General features: G+C 51.1%; 1 protein-coding gene across 1 annotated transcript in view; it reads left to right on the top strand.

The window, feature by feature from the left end:
- The first annotated feature begins 6,169 nt into the window (after window positions 1-6,169).
- The window catches only part of UBE2L3 (ubiquitin conjugating enzyme E2 L3), a 46,310-nt gene continuing 30,355 nt past the window's right edge, over window positions 6,170-22,124 (top strand). Inside the window, exon 1 of the mRNA XM_037823569.1 lies at window positions 6,170-6,227. Within this exon, the coding sequence (XP_037679497.1) occupies window positions 6,201-6,227 (27 nt within the window). The 5' untranslated portion in view covers window positions 6,170-6,200. The remainder of the gene's footprint in view (window positions 6,228-22,124) is intronic.

The raw sequence follows: 22,124 nt of genomic DNA, 5'->3' as shown, positions 1-22,124 counted from the left end.
TGGCAGGCCTGTTTGGCCTGTGTGGCTGGAACTGCGGCAGGGTATGGCCTCACCTGGGGGTGAGCCCCGGGCCCCTCCCTAGGGCAGCGTGCATCTGGTCGTGGGTTGCATGCTCGCTGGGTGTGCCCTTCCAAGGATACCTGCCTTCCCCGGTTCCTGGGGAAAGGAAAGACTTCTACAGAGAGCCCAAGTCCCGAGCTGTGTTTTTCTTGGTTCATCTTTACATCATCCTGCAAGGAAGCTCAGAGAGCTAACAGAACGTTCCAGAGTCTCACCGCCCAGAAGTGGCTGAGTAGGGGATTCAAAGCTGTAAAATTCTGCCTCCGGGGTCTGAGGTCACAGCTGGGGGGACTCTTTGCAACCTTACTCCCTAAGGAGCTGCAGGAGAGCGGGTCAAAGAACAGCAGGTGCTGGAGACAACAGATCGGAAAAGCACCCAGAGAAGCGAGAAAATGCAACCCATGGGCCCTGCCCAGTCCACCCCACCCCACACTGCTTCCTGGATACCGCAGGAGCCAGAGAAGCTTCCATAGGGCACTGTGGTCAAGTGGCTAAGGGGTGGAGGTCCTTGAAGTCAAACAATCCTTTGGCCTCCTGCCCTGCCTCCCTCCACACCCTCGTCTGTAAAATGGGCTAACACTGCAGCCCACTTCTGGGCTGGGGGCCCCACGTCTGTTTCCTCTGTGCGTGTAGCTTTGATGAGGTGAGAGACCACGGCACCCCAAATGGGGGGATGCTCCCTGGTCCGTAGTGCCCTCTGTTTAGCCCCACCGCCCTCACTCACTGCTAGGGAAGCTGAGCTCTGCGAGATGGGAAAGCTCAGAGAACATGGGTTTCCTTCCAGCCTGTGCCACAATTCGGCTCCCTGCCTGACCACCTACGTGGCTTGGGGAGATCAGGAGCCCTAATTAAACAGGGGCTCCTCCAGGCCCTTCTTGCCCCTGGTTGCTGTTCTGGCTTGCTAATGCTGCCAGTTTGCAAAACACCAGACACGGATTGGCTTTTATAAAGGAGGTTTATTTGGTTACACAGTTACAGTCTTAAGACCATAAAGTCTAAGGTAAGGCATCAACAATCGGGTACCTTCACTGGAGGATGGCCAATGGTGTCTGGAAAACCTACTAGCTGGGAAGGCATGTGGCTGGCATCTGCTTGCTCCCAGGTGGCATTTCAAAATGGCATTCTCCAAAATATTGCTTTTGGGGTGTTTCATCCTCTCTTAGCTGCAGCTGCTCTTCAAAATGTCACTCTCAGCAAGTGTGCAATCTTCAAAGTGTCCCTCTTGGCTGTAGCTGCGTCTGGGCCTGTGTGGCTCGTTTTAAAGTACTCCAGTGATCCAATAAAGACTCATCCTGAGTGGGTGGGGCAACACCTCCATAGAAATAATCCAATGAAAGTTCTCACCCATAGTTGATTGAGTCACATCTCCATGGAAACACTGAATCAGTAGGTTCCAACTTAATCAACAGTAATACATCCACCCCCACAAGACTGCATTAAAGAATATGGCTTTTTCCGGGGGACATAATACATACAAACCAGCACAGTTGCCGAGAGGCTCATAGGAGATGTGGTGGATATGGGGGGTCCATACCTTCTGCTTCCAGATGTTAACCTGGGGTCACATTAGAAAGCCCTTTGCATCTCAGTCCATGGTGAACACCACAGGGCTTCTTGCAACTCGGGCTCTGCTTCTCTGAGGATGGCCATCTAACACCAAGCCGCCCACACAACCCCCCAAAATGAATTCCCCTGCCCCACCCAGCCCCGCTTCTGCGAATGGCCTTCCTGGATTTCTCCCGGGGCAGGACAAACAGAACGACAGTATTACACAGTAATTCCCCAAGGTGGTGGGGCATCTTTTTAATTCCAGATTTAATTTATTCATTAATTCTTATTTACAAACTCTCTGTATGCACCAGTTGAAAACTCCCCGGTCTGCCTTCCCCTGTTCCCTGATAATCTCTGAAGTCTCTTCTGTCTCTGAGAATTTGCTGTTTCTAGTGACATCCTGCAATATGCACCTTGCTTTTTTTATTTGGACATATATTCAAACTTACAGGACCATTACACAAATAAAACAAACCCCATACAGGGAATTCCAGTATATCCCCACCCCACCCCCCAGATACCCAAATCCACAAATTTTAACTATTTTTTTGAATTAAATTCAGTTTCATTGAAATATATTCACATACCATACAATCATCCATGGTGTACAATCAACTATTCACAGTATCATCATATAGTTGTGCATTCATCACCACAATCTATTTTTGAACATTTTCCTTATACCAGAAAGAATCAGAATAAGAATAAAAAAGAAAAAAAAAAGAACACCCAAATCATCCCCCCATCCCACGCTATTTTTCATTCAGTTTTTGTCCCCATTTTTCTACTCATCCATCCATACACTGGAGAAAGGGAGTGTGATCCACAAGGTTTTCACAATCACACTGTCACCCCTTGTAATCTGCATTGTTACACAATCTTCTTCAGGAGTCCAGACTACTGGGTTGGAGTTTGGTAGTTTCAGGTATTTACTTCTAGCTATTTCAATTCATTAAAACCTAAGAGGTGTTATCTATATAGTGCTTAAGAATGTCCACCAGAGTGACCTCTCAACTCCATTTGAAATCTCTTAGCCACTGAAACTTTATTTTGTTTCATTTCGTATCCCCCTTTTGGTTAACGTGTTCTCAATCCCACGATTCCGGGTCCAGATTCATTCCTGGGAGTAATATCCGGGAGTCACAACTCCCCAGACCCTCACCACCCTCTACCCTTTTCTTTGGTGTCCCCTGCTCATGCACCCCCTCTAGATGCGGTGTACTTCCCTCTCTGAACCTGGCCTGAGGCTGAGCCTGTGAGCACCCAGACCCTGTCCTGATGAGAAGGAGAAGCATAAGTGGGAGCAGAAGGAAGTGATGGAGGACATAGAGGAAGGTACCATGCTGACGGGGAGGCTCAAGCTGGTGACCAGGAAAGGCCGGGTCCGAATGAATAGAGACTGGCTGAGCAGAAGCCAGCTGGTGGGACCAGAAGCAAGGTTTGCCAAAAGGAGCAATGAGGTTTTATCCTGCTTGGGGTTTGTTGGGATTCTCGAATGTGCATGTTTGTGTCTTTTGTTAAATTTGGGAAATTTTTAGCCAATATTTCTTTGAATACTCCTTTTGCCCCTTTCTCTCTCTCTTCTTCTTCTGGGACTCCCATAATGTGTTCATTGGTACATTCGATGGTTTCCCACAGGTTCCTCGAGCTCTGTATGCTTTTTCAAATTCTTTTTTTCTTTCTGCTCCCCAGCCCAAATCATTTAAACTGTCTCATCTTCAAGTTCACCGATTCTTTCTTCTGCCAGCTTCAATCTGCTGTTGAAACCCTCTAGGGAGTTTTTCATTTAAGTTATTGTCATCTTCAACTCCAGTAGTTCTGTTTGGTCCCTTCTTAAGATTTCTATCTCTTTCTTGAGATTCTCACATTGTTCATTCATGTTTTCCTGATATCCTTTAGTTCTTTCTCTGTTTTCCTCTATCTCTTTGAACATATAGAGGATCATTCAAAATTCTCTACAGTATGTTCAATGTCTGTTCTTCTCCGTTAACGGTTTCTGGATTTTTATCTTGTTCCTTTGGATGGGCCATCATTTCCTGTTTCTTTTGTTTGTCTTGTCATCTTTTGTTGCACCCTGTACATTTTAATATTTTAAAGTGTTAACTCTGGGATTTAGTCCCTGAGTTGTCTGTTTCTTACATTTGTATCCTGCTAGTGATATGACAGAGATTTCCTTGTGTGCCAGGAGCTAACAAAACCAAATAAACCCAAGCAAAAAACAACTTTCATGATCTTTGCAAGTTGGCTTCGCATTGGCCGCTGCTTTCCTTCAGAGTTTAGCTCTCCTATCAAGCAGATCAGCCCAAGGTGAATGAGAGGTGCAGGGTCCTCTTTTCTGAACCTGCATCTTGTCCTGGGCTTGTGCTTGTTCATGACCTTAGTAATTCCCCAGTTTACAGGAATTCAAATGCCCCTTCTACTCCCTATAGAATCTCTCCCCCTGCTGACATAAAAATATACATGACATAAAAAATCATTTTAACCATTTTAAGAGGCCAGTTCTTTGACAGTAAGTTCATTGACAATACTGCATAACTTTGATTACTATTTCCAGATTATTTCATCATCCTAAAACAAAACTCTTCCTCATCTAGCAGTAATTCCCCATACCACCCTCCCGCCACCCGTCATAACCACTACTCTACTTTCTGTCTCGATGAATTTGCTTATTCTAAATATTTCATGTAAGTGGAATCATACAATATTTGTCAAGTTGTGTCTGGCTTATTTAGCTCAACGTGATGTCTTCAACGTTCATCCACGTTATAGCATGCACCCGCACTTACCTTCTTTTTACAGCTAATATTCCAGTGTACAGATACGCCATATTTTGTTCATCCATACTTGGGTTGCTCCCACCTTTTGTCGATTGTGAATAATGCTAGTATGAACAATCTTGTGCAAATACCTGTTTGAATCCCTGCTTTCAATTCTTTCGGGGATATACCTGGGAGTAGAATTGCTGGGTCATAAGGTTCTCCCACCATTTCTTAAAGTTGCGTTTTCTTGATTTAGCACTCACCCAATTACTGCAACCCTTTAATTGTTTTCTGGAGTCTCAAGGAAGATGGTGCTGCCAGTTTTTGCTAGTTGTTTGGAGATTCTGCATGGGAATTGAACCTTGGAGCACTTATGCCTGCCATCTTGGTCAACCAGAATCTCAAGCAGTGATGGTTCTAGAAGGAAGGGGCCTTGACAATTGGGCAGCTCCTCCACTGGGAATGGGTATATCTCCCGCCTGCTGCTCAGAGCCTCAGTTGTCCACCCACAAAGTGGACGCGTGGGAGCCATCTTGCAGGGTGGTAATGGAGATGAAGAAAGATGATGCAGCCGGGGCTTGTTCTCCTGCACTCGGCCGATCCCTGTCCCACCCTCTGTTTCCAGTTTAGCACTTCAAGTTGTACTTCCCCAACTGGCTTGGAAACCATATTCTTTATATGACCGGGGCCCACTAAGTGCCAGGCCCTGTGCACACAGTAGGACCATGGCGTCAGTCTCCAGGCCCGGCTTCCAATCACCCCTCACTAGGAGTCTGTGGTCCATAAACCAAATGTTAATTGAGCACCTCTTTGGTGCCAGTCCTGGGCATAGATAAAAGGCATGACGCTTACCACTCAGTCCCTACTACATGTGTTCTGAACCTGCACCCTTCTTTCTGCCTTCCCCACCACACCGAGGTCCAAACTACCATCACCTCTTTGCGTGGATTATCGCAAGGGGCTTGTAAGTGGACTGCGCTCTCCTTATCTCCCTGTCTACCCCCATTTTCCATGCTGCATTCAGAGTGGCCTCTTTAAATCATCCATCTGACCATGTGGTCACCTCTCATAGCATCTAGAATTCAAGCTGAACCCCTCCCTTCCCACCAAGTCCTCCACTTGAGCCCCTCTGCAGCCTCACTCCCGCTAATCCTTCTTACTCCACTCTGCCCCCCCTCCATTTCTATCTGTCACCCCAGATGGCCTCGTTCCCACTGCTGGAAGAATTCTCCCTCCAAGTCTTCAGGTCTCTCCCATCAAGGGCTCTGGAGCTAGCAGCCCAGCCCGGAACAGGAGCCAGATCCGCTCTTAGTTAGCAACGTGACTGTGGGCAAATCACTGGTTCTTATGCTTCTGTTTTCAGTGTCATGGGATGTTAACAGTAACCTTTCCATAAGGTGGTTGCAACGATTAAAGAGAATTAAAGCACTAGGCGGACCTGGCACTTTTTAAGTCCCAGTGTTGGCTATTATTATTTGCATTATTTGCTCAATGAGGCTTTCCTGGCTTCCCAATGGAAAGTTACTACCGTCACGTTCATGTCACGTTCGCTGTGCTTCCTAGTTTATTTTATGCAGCCGATATTTATTGTGCACCTACTATGTGCCAGGCGCTGTTGGTGACTGCCACCGGATTGCCCGCTCCAAAAAGTAAGGCCTCTCCCTGCCCCGCCCCCCGTAGCTGGGCGCCCGGCTCACAGTAGGCGCTTTCCGCCCGTGCGCATGCGCCCCCTCTCCCCGCCCGCCCCTCCCCCGCTCCAGGAAGTGCGGGGGCTTTAGCCGCCCGGGCCGCCGCGATGCATTCTGGGGCAGCAGCAGCACCAGATCCAAGATGGCGGCCAGCAGGAGGCTGATGAAGGTAAAGGCCATTCTCCGGCGCCGCGGGGCGGGGGGCGGCGGCGGGGGGTCCGGGCCCTCCGCGGCGGGCCGGGGCGTCTCGGGGCGCGGCCGGCCGGCCTCCCGCCCGCCGCCGCCCCCCGCCCCCCGCCCTCGGGCCGCGCGCCGGCCGAGGGGACTAACGGGGCCGCCTAGGCCGCAGCCTGGGCGGGAGCGCCAGGCCGCGCCGGGAGTCGCCGGCGGCCGCGGAACCCGACCCCGGGGCGTCCACGCTGCGCCGGGAGCCCGGAGCCCGGCCGGGACCGGGGCCGGAGGCGGCGCTGGAGTGTGGGGGGGTGCCCGGCCGGGAGGGAAGGCCCGAGCCCCGGAACCCCGACGGGGGAGCCCGCGCCGCGGGGCCGCTCCGCCCTGGGCCGCAGCGCTCGGGAGCCTCGGGCTGGGGACGAAAGTTGGGTCTGTTAGTTGGTGGGTGCCAGCAAACTGTCGCCTGTGACTGCAGGATCACACGCCGGGCAAGTTCCAACTCCGCGCTGAGAAAGCGTGGGGCCGGCCCCGATCGCGGCGTGGTTCCCGTTCCCCGTCTCCTTTCCCGTGCGCCACTTAGTCATCCCGCTCAGCTTTCCTGATGGGGTGAAGCAGAGGACCATTTTCCGGGGGGGGGGGGGGGTTGATGGGCGTCATCAAATCCAAACCCGCCGAAGTTCATAAAAATAACTTGGGACTTGGCACCCCCCCCCCAGCATTGGGGATCCCACTTGGCTAGCTGGCTCCCCTGGAGAGGAACCCCGATGCTAAATGGGCTTATCCCTCCCCACCCTTGGATTTGCCGGCGTCCGCGGGAAGCGACTCCTCAATGTTTGCGAGTCGGCGGCCCGGGTAGCGCTGCCTGGCTGCAGCGGGCCGGAAGTGAAAAAAAGGCCCAGGAGCCGGTTTCCTGAGCGGAGCTGAAGAGCTGGAGTTTGTCCTGGGCCAAGAATCGCTTGATAGAAGTAGACGTTGAACTTGGGAGTCCCTGCCTCCCAGGGAATGTTTCTTTCCTTTTGTTCTCCGATGGCTAGGGATAAAATTGGGAGTGGATCTAGATACAAAGGAACAGTCAGCACAAGCCAGACCTCATCTCTGCTCGTCTTGGTTAGTGACACTATCTGGTCCCCGGTCGCCCAGATTACAGATAAACTGTTATCGTTTATTTACTTGCCTCCTCTGCTCCCCAATTGCAGTCAGCCATTATGTCTCCTGGGAAGATTTCTTGAGTACATGCTTGCTTTCCTATCTTACTGAAATTACTTGACTCCATAAACTCTCCTCTCATTTGCACTCCCAGTTGAGCTGCCTCCTGGACTTCCCTTCATAGGCTTGACAGTTCCTTTTTTAGAGCAAATGTTTAATCCTTTCACTTGCCTTTATAAATACCTCAGTGGTTTTATTGTCCCGGGCATTTAATCGTAACTTCTTACTTGGCATGCAAGATACCTGCTGAAAGCAGTTTGTTCGGCTGCACCTCCTGCCTCTTGGTTTTTCCTGCTGCCCTTGCACCTAATCGAATAGCTACAGTTTTTCCAAGCTTTGACTCTGTGCAACTCTGGGCTTCATGGGCATGATCACATTTAATCCTCCCTGTGAAGTAGATGAGAAAATAGAATACAGAGAGCTGATTGCTTGCCCCACGTTAGCTGGGGGGAGAGAGAGTGCATCTGCGTTCACTCTCCTTGAGATAGGCTGCTCTCCCCTTACCTCTTCTCTCTTCCAGAGTCCTGGGGTAAACTGAGGCCTTTCCCCCCACTCTTGTTCAGAATACTGGTGTTTCCTTTTTTGGGTGACCACAGCACTTCTATGTTTCTATTTGAGCATCGTGACAAGCTGACTTGTGTTGCAGGCTGTCCTCCCCAATGGGTTTTGAGTTCCTCAAGTGCAATACTCTTGATCTAACACATCTTACTATCCTATAGTCTAGCCTAGTTGACCCAATTTGGTGTCCCCACGATCCTAGGGGTCTCCGAGAGGAGTTTTTGTGGTTTTTGAATTATACTTGTGTTTCCAGAAAACTGGAGCTCAGAAAGGATACGTGAACCGGAATCGCGTTCTTAGTAAATGCTAGGTCATTTTCATAAATTCTTTCTGATCTTCTCTACAGTGCAAGTTAGTTTATTGTCATCTTCATTTTGCAAAGGAGATAGTTGTGAGGCTTAGATAGGTTGGAGGTTTCCCTGAGGTGGAATATAGTATAGTAGTGGGGTGAGTGAGATGCTAGGACTCCCGAGCTCCAAATCCCAAGCTCCATGCCCCCGTCACGCTGCCTCCATTACTGTCACCAGGGCCACATGGATGAGCGGGACCAGTTTCTTTAGTTGTGGTTGGGAATTCTTTCATTCCATTGCAGGAAGGCCTGCTAAATGATGCTGGACATCAGCTCTGAGAGTCAATGTGTAATCTTGGTTAGTTAGGGGGGAAAAGAAAGAAAAAATATTAATGCAGGTTGATCAACAGAGCCTTTCAAATATATGGGGTGGAAATTTTTTAAAAGGGATTTTTCATGGTCAAAATTTGGAACTTAGTTCCTAGAACCTTGCCTTAGGCAGAGCAGGCAAACAGATGTTGAGTGAACAAATGATTTACATCTTAAAGCACTTTAGATTTCTTAAAAAAAAATCTTTTCCGGGAGGCTTTGAATCGAAGATTTCTTTGTAACAATGGACCCTCTGCGAGAGCGTAAAATACATTGTTAAAAGTAGAGTGATTTGCATACATTGAGCTGAAAAGTTATTTTAGGCAAAGTGTGGATGATAAAGTTCTAACTTGGCACTCGACAAAAAGATTGACCTTTTACAGAGCAGTTTTTTATTTTTGGCAATTACAATGTTAATAAAATATTAAATACATTTGAATTTGGAAGCAGCGATTTCGGCATTCCTTGATGGCTACAACCTCTTTGTAGCCATTGCATCAGTCAGGAGGAGAAATGGCTACAAAAGTGAAGCCTGAAGGTTTCACCTAAGGGAATTGGGTTCCAGTCTGATCATTTCCTTTTAGCATCTTAGTAGTACATCTTTCCCCTCAGGGCCCTCCCATTGAATGTCTTCCCAGAGGTAAGGAGGCACTTTTCTCAGGGGGAAAATTCGTGGACTGAAGAGGGGAGGGACATTTTATTAGTTATTACGGTATAACCGGGGCCATCAGGAATGGAGGTTTGCGGCAGTCTTTTAACACTACTTCGATAACTATTTAGATAACTATTTAGATAGGGAGTTTGCTCAGACTCCATATTGTGTATTTTCTCCCGGGGCCATAATCGCATGTGAGTGAGTGGGAGGAGTCGCTAAATAACAGATCATTCCTTGGAAGGCTTGTAACTAAGCAGTGAACTAATTTGCCCTTGAGTTCAGGTTTATATTCTTGGGGGCTGGGTAATTAATAGGGTAAAACGATGAGTGTGTTTTGTGTGTTGTGTGTGTCAGGAGGTGAGGGACTTGACAAGGACGTTATGCCACCGTACATGGTCTAATTCCACTGGATTTGGGAATTACTGCATTTTTTTAATCCCAGTACATGCATTCCAGAAGTTGGGACTATTTTGGCCCCCTTAATAATATTCTTTGTAAATTTTTCTATTCGATGGATGGGACAGGTTCTGGGAAAGAGTGTACTCGATTATTGCGTCATTTGGGACCTTTTCTTAAGGTATCTACTAGAACAAAAACACCTGTTTCAGAGAACCGGATCTTTCTGATCTTGTTACAACTCTCTAAATTAAGACACTATTGAGTTAGCATTTTATTATTCCAGTACGGACAGACAGTAAGCATTCTACTGGAAAATGTCATTAAACAGGGTCCCTTTCTAAAACTATAAAAGTTTCACTCACTAAATTTGTTCTTCAGAAACTTAAATCCTTCAGAGAGCTCCTATGCCAGCCAAGTCCCAAAACCCAGAGGCAACAGCCTCTTCAAGAATATCAACCAGATGAATGTCAACCAGATGTGTCCCCTTCCCCATAATGTCGACACCCCTTTTCAACATGAACAATTTAGGGTGGTCACTGCCTAGACATCTCTGAAGATCGGGAAGGTGATTAAACTAGAGGAAGTGGTAGCAACAGACAAGATGGAATTTAACAAATAATTATGAACATTGAATATATAATTTTCTTATTCTTAGTTGCTAGGGTGTTAGAATAGCTAGAAGGAAAGAATTATAATGGTGGAACTGTAACCAAAAAGCATTATTTGAAATTTGCTCTATAGTACTTGTTAAATCATACTTTGAAAGTTATCACCTTTTTGCGTATGTGTTATAGTTCACAATAAGGAAGTAACTGAAACTGTGGAACGCAACCCATGACATTCTTTGAAATTTGCTAACTACTTGTTAAATCATACTTGGAAAATTGTCACTTCTATGTAAATATATTATATTCCACAATTTAAAAAATATGAATCATTCAACATTCGAGAGATTTTTCTCTTTTCTTTGTTATAACAGTCATTTAGGAATTAAAACTTAGAGAACCACAGAGACATCCCTCCTGAGCCCAGACTCTCGGACCAGCCACCTCAAGATTTCCTGTGGTGGTTCAGAGACCTTTAGGCATCTACCTTCAAGCTCGCCCCGCACCTCCCTCCTCATTGTGGCACTTCTTTTCCAGTTGTGTAATCAGTTGCCCAAGGAAAACCCTGGGGAGCCCCTCTCAACCCTTCTTCCCACATCTAGCCCCTTCCCAGAGTCTGCTGAACCCCGCTATTGGTCTCTTCTCTGCTTGCCTTTTCCCCATCCACACTGCTGTGCCCTCAGATCGGGCCGTCTCCAGGGCACCTGCCTGCCAGGCCATCCCTCCTCTGCCCCGCGTGACTCTGAACTGTGGGATTTGTGTGTGGAGCTTTAGAAAACTGCACGGGTCCAGGCCCTGCCCTCAGAGACTGGTCAAGAACAAGGCTGGGACTCTTAAAAAATCCACGTTCCTACATGTTTTCAAGGCTGATCCCTGCAGCCTTCTCTCCCCTTCTTGCCTGTGGGATCCCCTAAACACAGCACGCACTGAGGCACCTGGGTAACTTCCTGTCCTTTAAGACTTGGCTGGGGGGTCATCTGCTCTGGGCTCTGCTCTTGAGGAGCCTGGTAAGGGAGAAAACTGACATGCACTTGGACAAAGAAATCCTCGTCTGTCCGCTGCAGGCTGGACGTCTGCCGAGGGAGTCCTGGAGCCCAGGGCGGGGAAAGGCCTTCTGCCATCGAGGTGCAGGTAGAACATGGTTGGACCTCTAAAAAACGAGTAGGGTTTGGGCAGTTAAAGAGGAGAGGGGCTGGTGGCCAGCGAGGCCGGTCGCTTTCGTCCCCCGCCCTGGCTGTGGGCAGTGGCTGTCAGGAGCGGCCTCCTTGGTCTCGAGGCCCTGAGGAGCATTGGAGACCGTGTGCCTACCCCGCAGTGGGGCTGGTGGCTTCTGCCCTTGAGCTGGCCCCTCCTCGAGTTTTCCTCCGGCCGGCCCCTGAGGTGCTTTCCAGAAGCGCTGGGGAACTGGCCTGGTTTTACCCAACTGCTTTGGCGTATCCAGCGCACCTGACCCCAGCAAGGGCAGCTGCCGAAAGCACTGTCTCGCCAAGGTGGGGCAGTGCGGAGGGCAGCGCTGGTGGGTTGTGGGGTCAGCTGTACGCTCAGCTGTGGCACCCCGGAAAAGGAGGAGAGGCAGGCCACCCACTCAGGGGTGTTCTCCCTGTGTGCGCTGCCCACAGCCGCTTCCTCTCGGCTCATTCCTTCAGGAGCACAGCCATCTGGGGGGAGAATAGAGCTGGGGTTGAGAGGTCAGGTTCTGGGGTTTGAATCTGAACTGGTCCCCACTTCTTAGCTGTGGGATCTGGGCAAGTTCCTTAACCCCTGGGCCTCACCTACATCATCCGCATGTGAGGGTTAACGGTTAATACATTTATCAATCCTAAAAAGAGCACACGGCACCCACGTTTCTCAGCTCGGGAAGGGGTGAGGGTCGCGGGGTTTGAAGGCAACTCTCGAATACGTAGTTGCAGTCCCAGAGATAGTGCTGTTTCTGTGTCTCATTTAGCCTGGAACAGAAAGCTGGGAAATGCTTCTGGCGGCTGTCCACGTCCTCCTCCTGGCTCTCTCCACAGTCTCTTTAGAACTCCAGAGCTGCCTGGAGCCTGAGGGAGCAGACTCCGGGGGCCTCCGATACAGCCCAGGAGTCTGGGGGCTTGGAGGGCACCTTCGCTGGCTACTGGCTAGCGCCACGGCCAAGCCCCCTGCCCAGTTCTCCTTGCACCCAGGGCCTGCTCCTGGCTTTTGGGTGGCAGTTTGGGGTTTTTAGGGAGGGACAGCGTGGAGAATAGGAGGGTTCACTTCAGGATCGGGGTTTGCCGGGGTTTTGGTTGTGCTGTGTTTGAACAGTTCTGGGTCGGGGTTGATAATTTTCTCCATTTCATCAGCTTGTCAGGTTTTCTTGCACCTTCCCCCGAGCCTAGTTCGGCAGAGGGGTGAAGGGCTTGCCCGGCAGGCACAGCCGCAGCCAGAGCAGCCGCTGATGTCAGAGCCAGCGCCTGCGGTGGGGCTCCCCGGCCTCCCCAGCGGGGACAGTGCCTCTGTCACGGGTGGGGGAGAAGGTGGGACTGGGAGGTTGAGTAGCGTCTGAGCCCCGGCTGAAGTGGCATTTGGAAGTTGCTCCAAACCTGCATACCCCACAGGAAGAAAACTCAGCACACAGCTGGCCAACCCAACCCAAGGAACACGCGTGAGTCTAAATGCCAGTGTAACACGTAACATCTCCGCATGTCCAGGTTTCAACAAGAGGTGACAAAACTCGCGAAGAAACAGGAAGCCGTGGCCCAGCCAAGGAGAAGATTAAAGCATTAGAAAACACCAGTGAGGGGGACAAGAACTGGGACATACCCAAACACTTTGTTACTTTCTTTCTTTATTTTTAATACGGTTTTGTTGAGATATATTCACATACCTACAGTCATCCACAGTGTACAATCAGCTGTTCACAGGACCATCATATAGTTGTGCATTCATCACCAGAATATACTTATGAGCATTTTTCTTACTCCTAAATAAATAAATAAATAAAAGTAGAAAAGAGCACCCAAAACATTCCATCCCCCTTTCCCACCCTGTTTTTTATTTATTTTTTGTCCCCATTTTTCTAGTCATCCATCCATACACTGGACAAAGATACCCAAAGACTTTCAAAACATGGCCCTAAATATGCTCAAAGAGCAGAAGGAAGACATGGGCGAAGAACTAGAGGAAATCAAGAAAATTACAGATAAACACATAGAGACTGTCAGTGGAGAGGTGGAAATTATGAAGAGAAACCAAAGAGAACCGAAGCCCACAGGAATTGAGATTAAAAATTCCCTGGAGAGTATCGGTGGAGAGGGGGTTGGGGTAGGCTGGAGTTCCATGTATGGGTTTTGTATTATTTTTGCAACTGTCCTGTAAGGTTGAATTTATTTCAAAATAAAAAGTTAAAAAAAAAAAATTCCCCAGAGAGGTTCAGCAGCAGATTGGAGTTGACAGAATTCACGAGAACTTAAGGAAAAGCCGATTGAAATCACTCACCCTGAACAGCAGAGAGGAGAATGAAGAACGGTGACCCTCTGGGACATCATCAGGCAGGCCAGTATGCACATTGTGGGGGTCCCAGAAGGAGGAGAGAGAAAGGGGCAGAGAGAAAAGTCAAAGAAGTAACAGCTGAAAACCTCCCAAATTTATCGAGAGCATGTATATAGACATCCAAGATCCTCATCGAACTCCAAACCAGATAAACCCAAATAGACCCGCACCACGCCAGATTATAATCAAATTGTTGAATGTTGATGAGAAAGAAAACTCAGTGCATGAAACCTAAGCTGACAGAAGGATCGCGGTGAGTCTTAGGGCAAACAGATCCTCTGTGCTTGCTCATCCTGGGTAGAGCTCATTGTTGGGTGCTGGCGTGGACAGTTTTGAAGAGGTTTGGCATCCCAGCCCTCAAGAAGCTCTTGGGCTTGGGTAGGGGGATGGTCACTGGCTGCTGGAATGCCAGGCAAACCCCAGACTCTGAGCTGGGGTCTCGGCCCTGGGCCCACGAGTCCTTCAGGCCCGAGCCAAGCACTGGCCCCGGTCAGATCCTCTTAGAAGCTTCCAGAAGCAGGAGGAGCGTAGCGTGGTGATTGGGCAGCAGCGAGCCGAGCACACTTCTTGATTTCTGCCTTTGACTCGTCTGCCTCGTCACCTGATTTCTAAAAAGAGGATAGTGAAACTGCTTCGCTGGGTTCTGAGAAGAGCTAGTTGAGACAGTAACTGAACGTCTGGTGGCTCGTGTGTGGCTGGCCCGGGGAAGGAGTGATGCGCAAGCCTGGGTCCTGCCCGCCCTTTTGAGTGGTGACTGAAAGTGGAGCCTTGCTCTCAGGAGCTCTACAGCCCCCCACTTAGATTAGTAGCATATTAAGGTACTTGTGCGAGTTGGGAAAGTTTGTCTTGTCGTTACAATTAGTCACTTTGCATCATCACAGAAAAGCAGGAAGTCGTCAGTGTCCCTGCCAGTCATGCAGCTGGTGTCTGATAGCTCAGTTTTCTTTAACTGTGATCAATACTGCACTTTTTCTTTCTCTCGAATGTCTGGCTGCATCCGGCAGGGTTTGTTTTGCTGTGGTGTTGTGAGATGGGGAGAGCCTTAGCACGTGCCATGCCTTCTGAAGCAGAAGCAGCTGGCTGTGGAGGGCTGGGCAAATACCGCGTGTGTTCGTGCTGTTATCCCTCTAAATGTTAGGAGGTGCAAATCCAGAGCCAGCGAAGTCCCCCCAGGACCCTGCACAGGAAGCGAGAGCCCCTGCTCTGCTCCTTTCCCCTGGAAGTGTCCACCACCCTGACCCAGGCTTTGCGCTGAGATGTGCACGAAAGAGCCGTTCTGGCTCTGGCTCTAGTTCTCGTCCCACCTCTTTAGTGGTTCTCTGATTGAGCCTCCCTGAGCCTCCGTCTTACCCTCTGTGAAATGGGGCTGATGGGCCAGGCTTGCTGTGAGGTTCAGATCCGTTCCGTGGATCGTTAGTTGGAAAACGCTGTAGAACGTTCTTGTACTCAACTACTGTTTTGTTACGCTGCGCCTGCCTCCCTACCGGTGCTCTATTTCTGTTCTTTGGAATTTTGAAATGTTGACACCCTGAAGAGGAGGGAGGGCGTGGAGGTCATGTGCTGTTGGCAACTTCCCTGCTTTGTTTTCTGGGTTGTTCTGAAAAGTTACCTTTACAACCATGAACATGCTCAGTCTCATTGAAGGCCTTGGGAGTTCTGCTCCCACGCCCGCCACGCGTCTGTGTCATTTATGTAGAACAGAGGAGCACTTCCATGCCTTGAAACGATCTTAGGTTTTAAGAAATGTGGTGACAGAATTATTAAAGGAAATGAAACTGACGTTCATTGAGTTCTGCGGTGTGCTGGGAATCAAGCATGTGAGAGAATGTTACCTGTAATTCTCAGTGCAACCCTGAGAAGCAGGTTTTATGCTCTTTTACAGTGGAGACATAGACTCAGAATCAGGTGGTTTGAGGACCCCCTCCCTTGGGGGGTGCGGAGCAAGGGTGGGGACCCAGGCCCCCCAACTCCATGGGCCCCTTCTCCAGAAGTTCTAGCCCGCTGCCCATTTGGCGGCCATGGTGGCGATCGCCCACCAAATCAAGATATGATTTGTGTGCATAACAGATAAAAAAGTGTTGAGGAGAATGACTGGGGACTGGAATATCCTGATTTTATTGCCTGTAGAGATTTTCAGGGTAGGGAAGGGTAAAACGGGGCAGAAAGCCCCAGGAAGCACGATTCACTGTCTTTTACACTCAAGGAGAAGCAAAACAAACTTAAACTGGGCCTTGGATCCTTCCTTGCTGAGCAGCTGGGCTGGGTGAGCATGGGGATTCTCCATCAGGGCTGCACACGCCGGCCACCTGGGCACGTTCCCCAGGCAGGTGCCCGCCCCGCCCTGGGAGGCCAGCTCCGTGGGTCTGGGGTGGGCCGAGCACCCCCACCATGTGGGCACCGAACACCTCCCACACCTGGTGGCTTCTACCTCCGAGGTCTCTGCAGACATGTCCCCCACACTGCCTAGTGCAGCCCCAGCAAGTGGGTGGCCAGTCTCCCCAAGCCCACAGGAACATCTGGGGCGAGACCGCAGCCTCCTGCTCTCTGACAGGGGGCTCAGGCCTTGTGGGAGTGACATGAAGTGCTGGAAAGTTCTTCTGGCGACGAGCCGAAAGCTGCCTGAGATAACTGCCACTTACTGGCCCTGATTCTTTGTCTTCACTCACGTAGAAAGTTGAGTCCTCCTTTTGCAGGTGACCCCCTTGATGGCTTGAAGACAGCTGTCACGTCCCCTTTCAATCTCCAAATCCCTGGTTCTTTCGATTGTTCCTGATGGGACATGGTCTGCATGATTCTGGTTCTCCTGAAAAGCTTCCTTTTGGTTGGTTTTCTAATGTGTAGTGCCCAGAACTGGGCTGCAGCGCCTGCTTCTGAGTAGCTCAGGGCAGCCCGGACATCAACGCGACACAGCTTTTGCTTGGCTGGCCCAGTCCTCAAACCGCTGCTCGGCCTTGGGTCCCAGGTGACGTGCAGCCCACTGGTCACTGTCTCTGTGGAAGAAGTCCATTCTGTGAATCAAGGTGGTGGTTGGCTGTCAGGGGCGGTGGGATGGAGCCTTTCCAGGCCCCCAGCAGGTGAGCATTTGCCCCTGCCCTGGGGCCTAACCCTTGACCCCTGACCCCACGTCTCTCAGCTTCCATGTCCCTCGTGAACGCTTGATTCCCTCCTGGGGTTCTTCATCCGTTCCGCAGTCTCCCCAGCCCTTCACCCAGCGTCTGTTTATCCGTCTTGTTCGTGAACATCCTCGTGGTCGTTGAGAGAAATGAGCACCATGTCTAGCCAGGGCTCGGGGGCTCTGTAGAGGAGAGGACATTTGAGGCAGACCCTGGAAGAGGGGCGGATTTTGGACAGGGGGCTGGGGGTGGGCAGGGCAGAGGGGAAATCCCTCCAGGAGATGCTGGGAATGACCCAGAGGGAGGGAATCATCAGACACGGTGGGATTCTGCACCGAGGGGTCCTGATTGGGATCCGTGGATGGGAGAAAGGGGGAAGTCTGCAAGATTTTTTTTTTTTAATTTTAACTTTTTATTTAGAAATACTTTCAAACTTACAGGACAGTTGCAAAAATACTACAAACCCCATACAGAGAACCCCAACACAATCCCATCCCCCCATATACCAATTTTTATATCCTGCCACATTTGCTGTACTGTTCTAGCTGTCCTTCCGTTTGTCCTTCAGTGTATTTTCTGAACACTTGAGTGTAGATTGTAGACATCATGCTCCTTGAACACTCGATACTGCACCATGTATGTTTCCTAAGACCCAGAATAGTTGGTCCATGGGCTTATATAACCACTTAAGTACAGTTACCGAGTGTAAGAAATTGAACATTGATACAACACTAACAGTCCATATTCCAGTGTTTTCATCTGTCCCAATAATGTCCTTTTGAGCCTTTTCTCCTCCCTTGTTAGATCCCGTCCGGGATCATGTATTGTATTTATTTGTCATTGTTTGGTTCCTCTTCTTTTTTTGGTGGTGGCATCTATACAACAGAAACTTTCCCACCTCAACCCCTCCGAAGCAGCCCCTTCAGTGGGGTTAAGCACCCTTACGATACTGCAGTGCCCTCACCACCTTCCACTGCTAGAACTTTCCCCTCTCCCCAAACAGAACCTTTTCTACACATTCTGCATTAACTCCCCATTCCCCACCCACCACCCTGACAGCCTGTTCTCTATTTCCTGTCCCTATGAGATCTCACAGTCGCCGATATTTCCTGTGTCGTTACCATGGGGCTGAAATTTAACATCCTGAACCCATGACCATCTTGTTTGGTTTGATACCAGCTTACCTTCGATCGTGTACGCACCTCATATTCCTCTTTTTGTGCTTCTTGTCACAAGTTACATGTTTATGCATGATACGTTAGGAACCATCGATTGGTCATTACGTTTCTTGCATTGGCCTTTAGATCCCGTAGGAAATAAAAAGCAGAGTTCAAGTCGAAGAGACCATGGTACCGACACTTAGATTTACCTGTCGTCACCCTCAGCTCCACGAGGTTTTCTGTGCACACTTTCTGGGGAGCGGGGCCCATTGCTTCTGGCATTTTTCAGAGGACCCTGCTACAGGCTCTTCCTTCCCCACTCCTGAGGGCTTCTCACATCTTGTACGAGGGTTTCCTGGGGGAGATTTTGAACAACTGCTTTTCCAGGCCCCATCCCAGAGCTCCCAGAAAGGAAACATGCACGCGCGCGCACACACACACACACACACACACACACACACCACAGAAAGGCTCTGAAATCCTTCACACACATCTGGAGTGTGACAATGGCAGTCCTCAGCACCCCCTCCTCTCCAGGCGGGCTACAGGCGCCAGTGGCAGGGACACCTGTCCAGTTGCTGCTTGCTGAGCTGTTGGGCCTTAATCCATTCTGTTGTTGTTGTTGTCTTTTTTTTTTAATGGAAAAATCAACACGGTGAATCTTGTGGACGTAGGAATGGAGTTACACATCATACTGCAGTGCCTTAATTCATCTTTGCCTCCGGGGGCTGGAGGCAGTGGGCTGCACTGCACCTTTTGCCTTCTGGAAAAGCCGGGCAGCACCCTTGGGTTCTTCAAGTTCTCCCTTCCCTGCCACCTGCTGCTAGGCTGAGACACTGACCTCCCTTGAGGTGTGGGGCAATGCTCTCTCCCTAGCTCCTCACTGGCTCGGTTCTCTCGCCTCTCTTTGCTCTGCTTTGTCGGGATTACACCATCAGCCCCAAGCAGCTGACCTGGGCCTGGTCCTTCTTGCTCTGAGCAGTGGCCGATTTTGCAAGCACCTGCCATTGGGGGCTTTGGTCTCCCTGATTGTTCTCCCCGAGTCCTTTTCTCCGTCTTTCGTAATAACCTTTTAAAGTGTCACTCCTTGAGTTTACAGCCATCTCTTTAAATTCCTTCTTCCTTTCTTCATTATCAGGATCAGTCCCAATTAGAGGGGCAATATTTGCCTGTAGGTTTGCCACCCCTCTTGGACAGTCTTGCCCCTTGGATCTCAGACCTTGAGAGGGACCCATATTTTCCCCGAACGACGTGAAATCCAACTTCCTAAAGGCGTTTTCCTCAGTGGAGGTGCGATGGACGTTGGGGGCTAAGGGTGTGTGGTTGCAGGACCCTCCTGGCCCCTGGGCAGCCCCCGTGGTGCTTAGCCGGAAGCACAGAGGACCTTGGGACCCCGGGCGGCTGTGGCGTCACTGTGCTGGCATTTAAGGGGCCTTTGAGGGCCAGTGACACCCTGTCAGGAAACTCAGAAGGGGAGGCTGGCGTTCCCCGAAAGGCACGGGGCTGGTGTGCTCGTCTGCTGGCTGGGCTTCTCTCACTTCTGCCTGATCTAGTTCCTTCTTGTTGGGTAGCATTGTGCGAAGGAGGGTGTCTCTTCTGTCTCGGGGAGTTTGATTGCACGGCAAGCTAAGTTAGGGGTTCATTAGACACCCCGCTTTGGACCAGCGTGGCCCAGTGTGTGTCTGTCCCAGTAGAGCAGTGCTTTCCCCCTTGGCGTGTGGCTCCGACATCAGAGCACCGGGATGCATCCCCCACACCCCTCCACACTGCTCCCCGCTCCTCCCCTTGGCTCTTGAGCAAGACTAACTTCCCACTGCCGTCCTGCAATCAAGTCCCATCTTGTCATGTTTGCGTAATTCTTGTGAAATTTATCTTCTTGCATGTGTTACCCCGACTTCTTATTGTTACTGTGTGATTTCTGCAGACATAAAGTGTATTTGTGGATTATTTAGAAATTTGTTTTCTCCTAAAAGTATTGGATACCTTCTCCTATGGTGTCTTTGGTGGTTGTCTGGTTTTAAAGTTCTGTGTGTGTGTTTTTTCTTCCTGGCTGGTGTTTTGTTTGAGACATTCTCGCTAGCTTGGTAGGACTCGGGACTTGGGTGTCAAGGTGTCTTCTGTCCCTGACAAGAATCTTAATCAAGGATCTTAAGCCAAGGACCAGAAAACCAACATACAGCTTTGAAACCGTATCTGTGGAGAATCCTTCAGATCCCAGATCCTTTTAACCCCTCGCACAGCCCCGGATTCCCATCCATCCTCTAACCTGGTCACTGAGCAAAGGCTTGAACAGAACCAGATTGAGGGCTGTGGCATTGGGGCTTCGTGCCCCCCACCCCCTCGCCTGCCCCCCCTCTGCCCCATCCCCCCAGCCCTCCCCCACCTGCCCCTTCCCTTCGGCCCTCCCCCCTGCCTGCTGTTTCCCTCAGCCCTCCCCCTATCTGCCCCCCACCTGCCCCGTCCCCTAGCCCTCACCCCCACCTTCCCCGCCCCATGCCTGCCCATTTGTAGGGGGAGAGGGAGGGTTGACCTGAACCTGCCCAGGTGTCCTAATGTCCAGGGGGCATCTAATGGGGAGAGGGAGTGAGGGGCATTAGCAGGAGGACTGGATGGTGTTTGCCAGTTTTGGTGGCTTTCGGGTTCCATGCTCTCTCGCGCAGGCTCAGGACAGGGGACCAGGACCCGTTGGGCCGGGCCAGGCCAGCCTTCCCCTCCCACTGCAGGGCATCCCCAGCCGTGCCCCCAGCATCGTCCTCCCCACGCGTCTGGTCGCTGCCTGGAGATGGGCTGGTTTCCCAGCAGCTGTGCCTCTCTCCTCTCCCCGTGCAGCTTGTTAAAAATCCCGAGGTGCAGGCTCCACCGCAGACTGGCTGGACCAGAACTCCTGGGGCTGGGGCGACAGGCTGGCACACCCCATCCGCCTCTGTCCTCTGTCCTGTGCTCACTCGGCACGGCTTTCAGCTTGTAGTGCTCGCGCCAGTTCTGCGTGCCCCCCATCCTCTGTGGAATGGTTCCTTCCATGCCTGTGTTTCCCCGTGTGTGGCGGGAACATGGGCTGTGGAGGGGCTTTGGGGCCTGATGTGGGGCTCGGTGCCATCGTGAGCCGCTGCATTACCCAAGGGAGGCCCTTCCCCAGGCCTCGAGCAGGCGAGAGGGGTGGGCTGGGGAGAAAGCAACGGAGAGGTGGGCGCGGCTGGGCGGGGCGCCTGGGAACTCAGAAGGAGAGGCACCTGAGAGCTGTGGAGGTGGATACGTGCCCTTGGACGGGAGGTGACTACAGGGCTTGGGATTGGGCACATCACCGCCAGGGTCCGCGGGTGGAGGACCGACTCGGGCAGGTGGGCCCAGGTGGGAGCCCGCTGGGTGGCTCGGGGTGCATTGCCTGTTGGATGTTCACCGAGGGGACTTGGGGGCACGGGAAACGCCAGGCTGGTGCAGAGGTGGAAGCCAAGGGACAAGACCATTCCGGAACCGAAGCCACCTCGGGGAGGGCCCTGCAGTCCTTGCGGCTGTGGTGCCTTGTGGGGGAAACGGCATCTGCTGTGTCAGCTCAGTGAAAGTTCCCTGTCGCCCCCAGGCTGGACGGCCGTTCCTCTGCTGTGTGCCCAGGCTGAGGCGTGGTCCCTCTCGGGTAGGAAGCCGTGGGTCTGCGTCTGAATCCTGTCCCCGGTCGTCGTGCATCATCCGCGCCTGGGGCTCCGCCAGCACTTTCCCCATCCCCGTCGGAAGCAGCCCGGTTGCGTAGCCTGTTTCTGTGCCCCTGTTCCGAGTCTGGCCCAGGCAGGTGGCTGGGGGCACAAAGGGAGCGAGGCCACCAAACTGACGAGGAGCCGCTTCGCCGATCTGTCCAGTGGGACAGAGGGGCGGGGGCATCGGCCTGGGGCGCGGGCACCCACGAGACATCGCAGAGGGGACGCTCCCTGCCGTCCGTCACCACCTCCTCCGTGTCCGAGCGCTCGTCATCCGGGGTGCCATCCGCTAGTTTGCGGGAGTCAGGAGGGGTCTGGATGTGTGGTCTTTTCCCCAAT

Source organism: Choloepus didactylus, assembly GCF_015220235.1.
Source record: "Choloepus didactylus isolate mChoDid1 chromosome 23 unlocalized genomic scaffold, mChoDid1.pri SUPER_23_unloc1, whole genome shotgun sequence".
Lineage (NCBI taxonomy): Eukaryota > Metazoa > Chordata > Mammalia > Pilosa > Megalonychidae > Choloepus > Choloepus didactylus.
This window is presented reverse-complemented; position numbering and strand designations above follow the sequence as displayed.